The following is a 13968-nucleotide window of genomic DNA, read 5'->3' on the forward strand; positions in this document are numbered from 1 at the left end:
ATTATGGATACCTGAAATTCTGAATATCTATAGCAAGGCATTCGGCATTTAAATAAAAACACTCAACTCTGTTTACTCAAGGCAAGATGAAGAAGAACCATTTATTCCATGCGTTTCTAGAGAATCCAGCATATTTTCCATTGATGCATTGTATACCCAACAAGACTCCTGGACAGAAAGTGGTTCATGCCAAGGATAAAACACCTTGGCATGGGGATGTGGTATATGTAGCCCAGTTCAAACCTCAACTGGGAAGAGTGAACTCATAGGATCAAGTAGGGTTTCATTTACTTCTCAAAGATTGTGAGTTTCATACACCTTGTTTGAAGACAACATGCACATTTTGGCAAGGGGAAGACAGATGATGAGAGAAGTGTGAAAGAAACCATTTACATTAAACACAAAAACCCTGAACAGAGGAGGAGGCCTCAGATTTATTCCACCTACCCCGTAGCCCTGATTCGTCTCCCAAAGTGGTTTTTCAGCAATTCTCACCTTGGGACATCTGAAAAAAAGCATCTCACATGGCATCATTAAGGACATGTTTGGATAGTAAATCAACAATGAGCCAAACATTTAGTCGATTAGAGATGACAGCTTTTCACTCATATGTCCTAACTGCCTGATGACTGACTTCAATGACCCCTTTAGGATGATTAGTCTGATTGCAGTTCATAAGCATGTTACTTCTTAGCGTGATTAAAAATGAAGACATATACCGGATAAGTTAAAACGTTTTCAAGGAACAAGAAAGGAAGTAAAGTTTCCATCTACTAAAGCACTTAAGACAGTTATGTCCTGAATGAATAGTATACTTCAACCAGGTTCCTGAAAACTCAAGACGATCCTTTGAATTTGTCTGGTTACTTTTATTGTTGGCCAACTTGAAAATCCCTTACCAACTCTAGCATGGATTAGATTTGATGTGTTCTTCATTAACACTTAAGAATGTGGCTTGAAGTATCATCACCATCCCTCCCTTCTTTCATCTCTGCTCATTATTTTCAAATCGTCTGGGGCTGGTGCCTGTCTCCAGTGGTCAGCTGGGCAAGAAGTGCCTCACATTCTTTACAGGTTACCTGTCACAGACATACGGCAAGTAAAGCTTAGCCACAGACGTTTTTCCACCCTTGGCACTGCTTGACCTTATATTTGAGAAACAGATCTTTGGGCTCTTTGCTATCTCATTTCAGATTGTCTGTTTGGAAATAGCCTCGTTTTTGACAGAGACTTACTCTGTTTTATGTCTCCGTCCAGCCGAAGGGCAATAAACAACAACCAGAATAAAGTTAAAAATATTTGTTGTTACCCAAATAAGAGGGTTTTCTGTTAACCTAATCCATTCCTTGTCAATCCAGTAATATTCGACTCAATTTGAAACGTCACTTCAGGCGGACAAACCTGCACAAACCACTACAATGTTCACTGCAAACTTAAGATGTCCTTGATTCGCTGCAAGATGTTCACATGCGATCCAAACTCAAGATCACACCAAACAGGATCGGGTCTCAGATATTTAAGATTAACAGCGACATGGTGCATGTGTATTCAGGAAGTGACCCAAAGACAAACGGAGGACAAAACCAATAAAATAAATGGAAGGTCGTTAGCCCGCCCTCACAAACACTAAGAGGACACAAATAATCCAAACTGAGCGGACTAACAAAAGAGAAAATCAAACTCTAAAAAGTTTACTAAATGCTTATCAAATCACTTTTATCAAGTCAATATGAAACATATTAAAAACACTTGCATTGTATAAACCAGCACTCTAAAGCCAAACTTGATGTAGCAGTTCTGGTGTAGCCCTACCAAATAAAAAACAATATGAAAACCAAAATCACACAATTCAATCCAATTTAAAGAGACAAATGTATAAAACCTACCTGCGGTGTCAAATAACCACACATCCAGGTAACGTTACCACCGGAATGTCATTAATAACGCAGCCCTGTGTAAAAACCACATCAGTACAAAGTTATTTAAGAGGATCAATTTTAAACAGTTCCCCTCCAAACCCTCCACAGCCAGCAAACAGCGTGGGCCCAACACACACCTCGTCTCACACACAGGAACTTGACACTTGACCACCACCCTTTCAGCTTCCCTTTTATGGAGGCTGAGGCTCTGGAGGGAGCGGCCCCTGGTGGTGCTGCCTGGTACATCTACCTAACCTTGCAAGGCAGGGCTAAGACGGCTCACCCAGTATCTTCCAAGGTAGCGGTAAATCCAAGGGCTCAAACGATTCCTCGAATGATTCGAGTACCTCAATTATCAAGACTCCTCGAGAAAAATGTATCTGCCTCGAAGCTTCGTTAAATTATGTTTGATTATTTAGTGCGCCGTGTTCCGTCCGGGTCATTATTTGTGGAGGGCAGCGCTGTCACTTCTGCCTATGAGTTGTTGCCAAGTGCGAGGTTTTGAGGGACATCTAAGTATTGTTGAACTGTATGGGGCGATGCTTGGAGGACGACAGCTTTTCTGCGCTCGAAACCGCGTCGTCAGCGTTTGAGAGAGCGAGAGAGAGATCCAATTACTTGATTAATCACAGAAATATAATACAGAGTACTCAATTGCTAAAATATTATTTTACAACACCTTATGCTATGTGCAAAGTTTGAGAACTGAAAGTGTTGAGGGATCTTGGTACCATGCACTGCTTCTGTCTGCATGGAATTACTGAAGTTGTGAACTTTCTGAATTTGTGACGTTGTGCAAAGCCAGTTCTTCCTTCAGTCCTTCTTCAGTCTTCTGGCAAGCACTGCGTGCATTGAGGTGAGTAATTCAAGACCAATGAGCAAGACTTAATGAGACTCTATACTAGACAGCCATGCAGTGGTTGTGTGAAATACAGCATTAATGACCAGAAGCAACTCCATGTCTCGTTTTGAATTTGAAATCTCCAAATAATAAATTAACTGTTCATTCATCATTGCATGTTAAATACAATAGACTATTTAGAGGAAGCTTGAGTTAGAGCTAGTCAGAGGGAAAGAGGATTGGAAATTTTTACAAAACTGAAAGCCATCATGTCTAAGCTATGCCTTATCACATGCTTTTGTTAAATTGTCTCTGCTAATTTATCAAAGTTGTTCTTTTTTTTCCAATGGTGCCTAATTTAATCTTTACCAGATGTTATTTTTTTCTCTTAGCAAGTTCTGCTTTTGATTTTGAAAGTTTTTAAAGCATTGGGAGTGAATTAATTCGAGCGCCATGCTGCAGTCCCGTTGGCCGTCAGACTCTCGCTCCAACGTGGATTCTATTTTTGGAAGAATCTCGGGTTAGTCGATGTTCCTTTGCTCTTTTGAAGCACGAGATAAAAAATTAACCACGCTTTTTCCCCACCCCTTCTTGTCTGTGAGCTTGTCTTTCTTCTTCAAAGGCATGACTCAGAATGACCTTTAAGTTGCCACGAGATTCTCATCTCCTGTGTGGCATCGGGGCCACTTTAAAGCGGCTAGGTGACACTGTTGCAAACCAGAACACCGGTGGTCAGAAAGCTTTGAGGAAAGAAGTCGGATGCACTGCTGAGTATTTATTTCTGTTTTATTGATTTCACCAAACTCACTGGTCGTTGTAACGAGCGCACAAGGCGCACGTTGGTTATACTCCTCGCTTGTTTTGTTGCAAACACGAGACATGACTCGTATCTAAGGCGTAAAGGGATGTTATCAAAAATATTTTTTACATTAAGTAGTAGGAAAACGCATTTAATGAGTTTGCATATTCTGTTGTAACAACAAATATCATTTAAGTTACTTTTTTTTCAATTTGTTTTTGGTTTGCCATTACTGTCACTAGATGGCAGTAAGATCCTCCACTAGGAGCTTTAAAGCGATTTTGTGCAAACCAATGTTATCCTCTTAGCAAGTTCAAAAGCAAGTTCTATTTTTCTCATTTAATAAAACAGCTATGAAATCTATATTTTAAAGCGATGATAATAAGTAAGCATGAAATTATGATTAATAAACTTTTAGATGCATTTCTGTAAAATACCTTCTTGGACCCTTTCAGATTTCTTCTGTCTTAGATTTCTCGAGGTTTGACAAATGATATTTGACGAAGACAAATTGTGCACGTCGAAAACAAATATAGGTTTCAAATAATGATTTCATTTGTTGAGGCTTTCAATTCTCAACTCCAGAACCAGTCATTTAATTATGTTTGTTTTATTTAGTTCTTAAATTGTATCATTCCATCATTACAGAGCAAAACCTAGATATTGAAGCGTACTTTGCTGAATGGTCATAAAAATCTGCCAAATCTTTCTGTTGTAGAGTTTGATGCAAATGCAAGACTCAATAATAAAATATCAAATAATGCTGATTATTACATCTTGTATTCATTCAACTTAATTTTTTTTTTGTTTAGTTTTTTTACAGCACTGTAACTGTGTTTGCTACTACTTTATTGAGCAGCACATATAGGATTGAGTCCATATTAATCGTTGTGTTCATTCGTTTGGGTGACACGGTCGCAGTTCGGCCATTTTTACAGCTTTGATTCACAAAACTAGAACACAAAAACTGTTCTTTGCTAAACAACTGAAACCAAGCCTCGAATAAACGTCCTACATTCGATTTCAGCAGAATATTCGTCAGGTCGACTCGGCGCCCTACTACTTGTTCTGTGCACGCCTCGTGCAGATGGGTTTCTTAAAAAGCCATTAATACACCAGCTGACAGCTTTCGAGGTAAAGTCCTGTAACAAATAACTCCAGGGGTTCATGTGAGAGACGTTCAGTCCCTGGCCCACTGCCTTGCAGAAACAAACTGGCAGTGGGTCGCTCGGAGTCATCAGCATGCAGCACATGATCTGCATTTATCCTTAAAGCACACAAAGTGCCCCAGTGTAAAGCCCATCTGTTGGGGCGAGTGGTGCTACACTTTTAATCAGATGTAAATGTAACAACAGACCAATCATTTGTCGATATTATGTTCATACTTCATAAAGATTTTTTTTTTTTTTAATCCAACTACTCTGCTCTCACCTCACCGTTTCAGTGTCCAGCTCTACTTCCTGCGCTTCCAGTCAGAATTCGACGGCGTTTATTCTCCGTTTCTGGGGCTATTGGCTTCCTTCATGTGAAGGACATAAGCAGTGGGATCTGGTTCGGCCCCGGTCCCCTGTCCCGAACCCCCCAGCGCTGCGTTGTGTGCCTGCAGTTTGCCTGCAGTTTGCCTGCTCTCTGCTGGAAACCAACTTGTCTTGTGCTTTGAACTTTAATAATAGAAGCACTGTTCTCGACGCTGCATGTGATTCACTCCAAGCATATTTCTACACTTTATACTAAATGTTTTCCAACGTCTCACACTGCTTTCATAAAGCCTGTTAATCAGCGTTGCACTGGAAACCACAAACACGCCATCAGGCTCTTTGCTTCATTCTTCAATGGTTGCTTGTTTGAAAATCACGTTAGAGCTGGCAGAGTCTAACTCGTGATACAACAGGCAAATTTCAATCTCATCAAAGTTAGTGGTAAACTCTCCTTACTATCAAGCATTACAACAGACAAATGGTTTGAAAGTCATCTTTTTACCATTTGCTGTGTGCCATTTAGTAAGTAGAAATGCTCTGCAATGTTGTGGTAAAGTGTACAGTCAGAGGTGAAAACTGAAATTTTGGCAGTTGATTTGCCAAACGTTGTTTGGCAAATCAACTTGGATTTGCCAAACTTGGATGATACTTGGATTATCTCTTTCTTCTTCAATAGAATGAACGCACAAGATTAATTCATACTACAGCGGTTCAGTTAAAAAAAAAAGACAACAGTGAACGGAAGTGGGCGAAAGTCTCACCAAGTTTCAACAAATAACATGGTTAGTTTCTGTTATTCATTTGGCCCAGATGCTTAGACAGTTGGCTAAATAAATGACATTGCCCATAATGCTCTAGGTCACACAGTGTAAAAAACAAGAAAGAGAGGAAACGGTACATAACTAGCGTATTCCTCCATCAACTCTTTGTCTTCAGCTTGTTTTCTTTCAGTGATAATTCTAAGTGATTCCTCTCGTGTGACATCAGAACTGGTATGTCACCAGATGACAAGTCGACATTTAAATGTCTGATGGCAACGAGGATCAGCCGCATCTGCTACTGGTCCTAATGGATGTATTTATTTTTCACTTCTTGTGCTAGAGTGATAGAAATCGTAAAACATTGATTGTGCAAGTTCACGTCATGGATCCTACCCACATTTGACCTTCTGCATACTCTGGTGCACAGTGGCGTCCTTTGGTTAAAGAACATCCACATTAGAGAGTTTGTGGCACGTTTCTACATCTTTCCCACTCAACGCTACTGGTTGGCGCTTTGCAAAGCAGCGGGCGGCTGTGGTTCCTGACGAATGCTGTGTGTCCGCTGTACTAGTGTGGTGCATTCACTGATTGGGGAAAGGTTGAACTTTTGAATTTCCAAAGGGCTTGTCACAGGCCAGGACTGATCAAAGGACTTATCAAAATGAAAATCTTGTGCATTTCTCCTGCATGCAAATTTCTATTGAATGCCTCGAATGAAGCGCTGATTCTTAATAAGAGAGACGAACACAAACAAGACTAAAATACTTTTTTTATTTTTACTTTTGCCTGGAGTTTTGCGTTACATTTCTATTAACTTAATCTCTCACCCGGGGATTTGTTTTTTTTGTTGTTGTTTTTTTGCAGCAGCAAATTACTTGTACCAGCAAACCTGACACAGAACGTCGCTTAGTCACATTTTCTTAATTTGCTGTTGAGAGCCGCTCTGTTGACGGATTGAGAAAGTGTGAGCATTTCTCAGCTTTCACATTTTAAGCCAAACACGACGTCTGATTCGGAAAATCATTCTCTCCTGTTGCGTATATTGTTCTGTAATGAGCTCAGACCTCAGATTTTTCTGCTGCCTTGTGTGTTGATATATTTCTATGTTTGCACCCGGGGATTATCTCGGCCTTAAACATTTTTTTTTTTTGCCTCTGCGTTGAGGAAAAGCTCATGTGGTTTCTAAATAAGGCCTGAGTGAGCCTTTGCGGTATTCATAGAATAAGCCTGCAGCTGGGGAATATCTGTATTGACCTGTTGAAAGACTTTATCTGATGCATGCCGTTTCTATGACAGCGTGTAGGCGGGACTCTACATGCACTCTGAGAAGCACCATGCACGGCTGCAGTGCACGGAGGCAGCAGAAACACACATTCAGACATGAAGTCCGCTTAAGTCTTGATCTCCTTATTAATTGTAAAGCTTTGCTGTAGTTTAATTAACACAATTATTAATATTACCTAAGGTCATTAATATAATTTTCTGCTTGTTTTCCGTTTGAGTGTCGGACATGTTCCGTGTTGTCCATCTAAAATCACGTAGCTGCGTAGAGATGCTAGTAACTGCGTTTCCTTTACAAATTTTGTTTGGGTTGAAAAACAAATTTTTTTTAATTGCAGTGTTTTTACCAAAAAAAGAAATTCAAATAAAATCACTCGATATGTCGATTTAAAAAAAAAAAAAAAAAAAACACGCTGCGCCATCATCCTCCAGTCACTTCGTCACTTCCTCCAGTGAACAGCCGGTTGTTGATCACATGACGCGAAAGAAGTGCAACTGCGAAATAGCTTAGTTTTGAAGCTGTCAAAAAACGTAAACAAAAAGAAAAAACACCTTTGTTAGCTTGTGTGGTTGTGCGCAGATGTCTATCAGTAGTGCTAGCTACCTTTTTTTTTCCAAAATTGGTGGATTTACATTAAGATTTATTTTACGGTTCAAGCTTGAAGCCGTCTGCCTGTTCAGGCTCGGGCTGTTTCACTATTCCTGTTTGGTTGGGAGAACAAGTGTTGGATTCCTGCTCCCACAACCCTGAATCAGACGGCCGGGTTAACTCTTCAACACGGCATCAAGTTTGGCAAAGGGTTTGAGTCGGACCCTGAACTGCTTGAACCTCGACTGGGACATTTTGCTCTGATTAGACATTCTTTAAAACAAGCTGTGGTTTGAGAAACCATGTCTTTTTTTTTGTTTGCTTTTGTGAAAACAAAAATTGTTTCATTGTTCCTCCCTCAAATAGTGCTAAAACCATGTCTTGCTTTTATAGTTAATATGAAGCATTTTCTCATCTTGTGCGGTGAGCCGTTTGGGTTTCCCACCACGGACTAAAAATTCAAAACAGTTTTACTTATGGAAATAATATGCAAGTATAGCAGTCTCAAAGTCAATGGGAGGCAGCTGAGAAAATAAAGAATATCATGAGAAATGAACTTCTTTGGTCAGGCCAGTCTCTGGTGGCTTGACTTTATTTATCCAAGAGGTTCTTTATCTATGAGTCAGTCCATTACTGCCAAACTGTTACTGATAAGACGCGGGGGGGAAAAATATACAGTAACAATAAATCAGTGCACCTTCTCTCCATTTTGGATGTTTTTTTTATGTTTCTAGGTCATGTCTCGCTTCCAGGTGAGTCTTCCACCTTGTGCTTGATATCGCATGAAAGTCTGTTGGGCTGTTGGGATTCTTGGCTGGTCACAGACGTGTTGTGTGTGTCCGGTTTGTTCCGGCCCGTGATCCTGAAGTGATTCAGCTCGCTGCCAAGCCTCACTGTTCGGCTCTCGTTGATTAGATACGAAGTGTTGCAGCGGCTGGGCTTATGACAGCTTGCAAGCCAGAAACAACAAGAGCCAGGTTTGCTAGAAATAGAGCAAGTTAGAAAGTGGTGTTTGTTTTTTTTTGTTCTATTTTGGAAGAAGTTCAAAATAGAAAGTTCTGGTCATTCGGTTGTAATGGAGATGGAGCCTCAGTTATCACGTTAGAAATGGGTGGAGATTGTTTTTGGTTATCTCTCCCTCTTCTACCAACAGTTCTTTTTCCTCCAAATGAAGCTGAAAGTCCAGAAATGCTTCGAGTCGTGTCATTTCAATCAGGATGTATTTTGTTCCCAGAATAGATTCAAGTGATTCAAAATTAGGAAAGTGCCAAAAGTCCAGATGCGCCATCATTTTTGCGGCACTCGTAAAATAACGAGAATGTAAAAGTTGTGCGTTCTTTTTGTGTTTTCCTTCTTTCGTTTTGTCTTTCTATTCCTCCCTTCTATCTTCTCTTACTTCCTTCCCACAACCCTCCTCTCCTCCTATCTTCTGTCCTCTTTCTACCTTGTGTCCCTCCATCCTTCCCATTTTCCTTCATTGTTTCTCTCTTTCTGTGTGTGAAATATTAAAATGACCACAAAGGAACAAGAAATCTGAAAAGGAACAAATTTGTTCACAATAAATTGGAGGAAACCTTCCACCAACGACGTTCTGATGCCATCAGGCTTCTTATTAATTAACAGTCTAAATGTAATGACAGCGGCAGGAATGTACATTTTTCTCTCCCGATTTTTCCCATGACGTGTTTAGTTAAGTTTTGCGTCTCATGCCAACATGTAGTAAGACACTTGAAAATGACAGTTAAAGTTAAACCATGAAATCCCTGAATTTGGTTTTTTGTGGTTAAGCTTGGGTTTCTAATTGTCATTCTACAAACGATGCATGTTTCCATTCAGTCCAGCATTATGCTCCGATTTAGAAGTCTTAACAGATTGAGGTAATTAGCCCTAAAATGAAATTTAACAGTGTTTAAATTTAAATAAACTTAGTAGTTTTTATTGTTTCTGATGGTAGCACCTAATGAGTTGTGTACATATTATAATGTGACGCGAGTCGCCCTGGAGATTTAGCAGTTTTCTTTTTACCACACATAAATTAAATCAGAAGTCTGTTTGTTTTGCATCAGCTCAGTTTTCTCCGAGCTGCTGCTTACCGTTCCGAGCCGGCAGTATGAGAGCCGGCCCTGCGGAGTCCTCTAATGAGACAGGCGCCGTCTTGGATGAAGACATTCGGACAAAAAAACGGTGTGTCAAAAAATCCCCGCAGAAGGTTGAGACGGCCTGTCCCCTCTGGCGAGAGGGAGGCCAGGCGCACCGGCGGAGCCGACGGAAACAGAGCGCTTTACTCTCAGTCGGAGGGAAAACAGCTGCAGCGCGGGGAAATCCTGCTTCAAACACTTTGTGTCTCTCTCTGCCTTCTCGTGTCTTTGCTCTGCGTATTTCAAGCCTAAATACACGGCATGTGAAAGTCTAGTGAAGGGCACCTCGCTGGAGAACCATAGATCTGGAACAGATACACCACAAAGCAAACGTTTGGATGTTTGTGAAGTTTTACGTGTCAAACAGTTGGTAGAATATATATGGACATATATACATATAGATATAAATGTGTGTATATATGTATATGTATTGCTTTGCAAAAATTACAAGTCCAGAAGTTTTCACATTTTTATGACATGATTATAGCCACGAACGTCGATGTGTTTTATTCAGATTTTCTGCAACACATGAACACAAAGAACTGCATAAATCTGAAAAGGAAAGAAAGTGCAAATCTACAAAGGGCAACTGTGATTGTGTGGCAGAGTTGTCGTCTTGCAATGGGAAGGTTGTAGGTTCGATTCCAGCACATGTCGATGTGCCTCTGGGCAAGGCTCTTAACCCCAAATTGCCTACATTTTGAGCAGTTCTGAACAGCTGGTAGGACTAGAAAAACAACGTGCTTATCCGGCGGGTTTCACTTACATTTTTCCTCCTCTTTCCACAGATAGTCTCCAACATCCTGGTGTTCTCCTGCTCAAACATTGTAGGAGTGTGTACGCACTACCCGGCCGAGGGCTCCCAGAGGCAGGCCTTCCAGGAGACCAGGGAGTGCATCCAGGCTCGCCTCCACTCCCAGAGGGAAAACCAGCAGCAGGTAGGTAATCTGAGATTATTTCCTGTATTTTGTATCATAAATATGCAGATTGATTAAGACTACAGAGACACAAACTTAATGTGCGTAAGGTCTTTTTTTTTTGATAGAATATGCAGTAAATGTATGGTTGTTATTGTCATTTTAATTTCCATCTAACGCCTGATCACACTATTACACATCTGCTTAAAAATGTTATAGGAAGAGGATTGCAACTTTTGTTTGAGCAGTGAAGGCTACACAGATGAGACCCTGCTCCTGAAAGTACACAGAAAGTGTCGCAGCCACAACCAGACAATATCATAAATCAATCTCATACCGCACTATGCAGACTCTCTCTCTTTCCTGATGAAGATTCACTCGGCACTGGAGGAAAAATTCATCAGGTTGCTATGATGGAATGGAAGTACAAACTAGCTTTTTTTGTATTACTTTAACAAATACATATTTTACCATTATCGTGACAAGCATGTAAAGTCAAAGCACATTACATATGTATGTGTACTTCATATGCATCACGTGACGGAAAGTTTTGTGGAATCGTCTTCATTTCTGCTTAGTAAAATGTATCATCTTTAGAAATACAGCCTGAAGTAAGAAACAGCATTGCTGCAGCTTCCACTTACATCTCTCATTATTTGACTTTAAATCACGACATTTATTTGTATACAAATTTGAAATCTTCATAGTAAAGTAGTTTTCTTTTTCTTTTTAGAATAACTTTGTACAAAATGTACAACTTTGTTTAGGGAAACAAGTTGTACATTTTACTTCTACAATTTCTAACAACATAGCAATGACAACATTGAAAATAAGCTAAATATCTCCAGTAAATTAACTTGTTAATTCTGGACACTACTTGTTAAACATCAAATTATTAAATGATAGTCTCCATAAACAAATCACAGCAGAAATGCATTTGTTTTATTCTCTGACAAGCCCTGCTTACTTTTGCATCAAACTTACTTCACCTCTCTCTCTCTCTGTCTCTCTCTCTCTCTCTCTCTTTCTCTCTCTCTCTCTCTCTCTCTCTCTCTCTTTCTCTCTCTCTCTCTTGCTCTCTCTCTCTCTTTGTCTCTCTCTCTCTCTCTTTCTCTCTCTCTCTTTCTCTCTCTCTCTCTCTCTCTCTCTCTTTCTCTCTCTCTCTCTTTCTCTCTCTCTCTCTCTCTCTTTCTGCAGGAGCGCCTCTTACTCTCGGTACTTCCTCGTCATGTTGCCATGGAGATGAAAGCTGACATAAATGCCAAGCAGGAGGACATGATGTTTCACAAGATCTACATCCAAAAGCACGACAACGTCAGGTAACATCAGAGGAGCTGCGACGACGAGGGGGAGGCCAGATGAACACGGATATGAACAAAGCGCTTAAAAAAAGAAATCTCATGCTTGATGTTCAAAAAAGGCAAAACATCAGCAAATATCAGTTTGCACTGCATGCTCTTTTCAGTAGGTAAACATGACGTGAAGAAAAATTAAGTGTCAAGGCATTTTGAATAGCGACAAGCCTTCAAAATACACTTAGATATTCAGAAATCACATCAGTTTGCAGGTCAAGCTTGAAAATCATCCAGGCGTCTCTCAGACGACAATTAAAGAACGTAAAAGAAAAGCATTTTGGAGCAAAATAATCTGCTTTAAATGGTATATTTTATTTAACAAATGGCATGCTAGGAACGATCAATGCCAAACATTTTATTTATGTTACAGTGAACAAAATCTTCTTGTAAATGCTGAACAGCTTTTATCATAACTGGTAATCTTTCACATTGCTTTAATGTTGCAAGGCATCTTTGCCATCACCCTAATCTTTGAGTCCCTCTATCAAATCCCGTTTAAATCATCAGTCTGGTTGGGTAACTACCAAGTCATTAGAAATATGTTTGTAAAATTCAAACTAGACCTCTGATGCCTAGCTAAACTAAATTATGTCGACGGCAACATGTAAATATATCACAACTTTAACAATGCACACAGTAAAAATGCAACGCAACATGTTCTATTCAGAAAACTCACTCTATAAGTCTGATAAAGGAAAAAGAAAGCAATGAACAGAATAAGTTAACCTTTGACCCTTTCTAGCTTCCTGTGGCAGCTACCTGTGCTGCAGTGTTAATGCCAGTTTCAGCATACAACAAGAAAAGATTCATTTTCAGTTCTCAGACATCAACATTTTTGTTTGCATGCACTCTAATAGAAAAATTTCCACCATTGTTTGTTGTGGACATGTGGACTCTGCTACTAATTGAAAAGCATAGTTTGAATAAAGAACACTACATATGACATTATATATATTTATGTAATCCATGCTAATCCAGAATAGTGCAGCCCACCCACAGACGGTGGCAGACGAGGAGGGAGAGTGCAGACGTTGCCATGTCAACATGCTCGATGGTACTTTTCAGAGTATTTCTCACCCAACTCTTTCCACAGCATCCATGCAGAGTGGAATGTGAGTCTCAGTGTTATGAATACAAAGGGGGTTTTTAGTTTATAAGAAAAAAACAAACAAACAGGAAGTCATTTATGTTGTATTTTTAACGTTAATGCACAACATGTGGCAACAAACGTTATGTATGTTTTAGAATTTTATGTGTTGCACACTTTGATTACAACAAATACTTTAAATATATATGAATTCACCCTCCTTACGAAGGAATTGGGCGAAATTTCACTGCACAGTCGCAGCCTGCATTGCATCGCTTAGGAAACATTCTCCCCTTTCCTCTCGACTGTCATGTCTGTCGAATCTTAACAGAAATTTACCACACGAACCCAAATCTTTTTCTTCATTTGCACTCAGAATTAATGTGATAAATTGCCAAATACAATCATATTGGATAACTTCCTGTTCTGGGTCACTAATGTGTTTCGTGAGAAATACATGAGCAAAACGTAGGGTTTTCATTTCATATGGTGGGAAATGGACTCTCTCATCTGGCCAGTTTTGCTTGGCTGTTTTTGTTTGTTTATTCTCCTCTGATGTTCATCTTTAAGGTTTCAGTGAAGCCATGTTGTGTTTTTGTATAGGTGAAAAATATGTTTTTGCTGGAACAATAAGGATGATTAGAGCTTGGCTGTATCGCAGAGAATCATGAACACTGTGAGACTGCATCAGATGGATGGTTGGAAGAGAGGCGTCCGTTTGAGCGCCACCTTGTGGAGCAAGAAAACAGTATTTATCCTGCCATCTCCTTCTATTTATAGATCACCACATAGCTCCATCAATG

At 39.8% G+C, this 13968-nt stretch overlaps 1 protein-coding gene across 1 annotated transcript in view; it reads left to right on the forward strand.

The window, feature by feature from the left end:
* The window catches only part of adcy5 (adenylate cyclase 5), a 62326-nt gene that overhangs the window by 21514 nt on the left and 26844 nt on the right, over nt 1-13968 (forward strand). The window contains exons 2-3 of the mRNA XM_055031508.1: nt 10595-10744; nt 11921-12042. Coding sequence (XP_054887483.1) covers nt 10595-10744; nt 11921-12042 — 272 coding nt within the window. The remainder of the gene's footprint in view (nt 1-10594; nt 10745-11920; nt 12043-13968) is intronic.

Source organism: Poeciliopsis prolifica, unplaced genomic scaffold, assembly GCF_027474105.1.
Source record: "Poeciliopsis prolifica strain line A6 unplaced genomic scaffold, Auburn_PproV2 SCAFFOLD007, whole genome shotgun sequence".
Classification (NCBI taxonomy): Eukaryota; Metazoa; Chordata; class Actinopteri; order Cyprinodontiformes; family Poeciliidae; genus Poeciliopsis; species Poeciliopsis prolifica.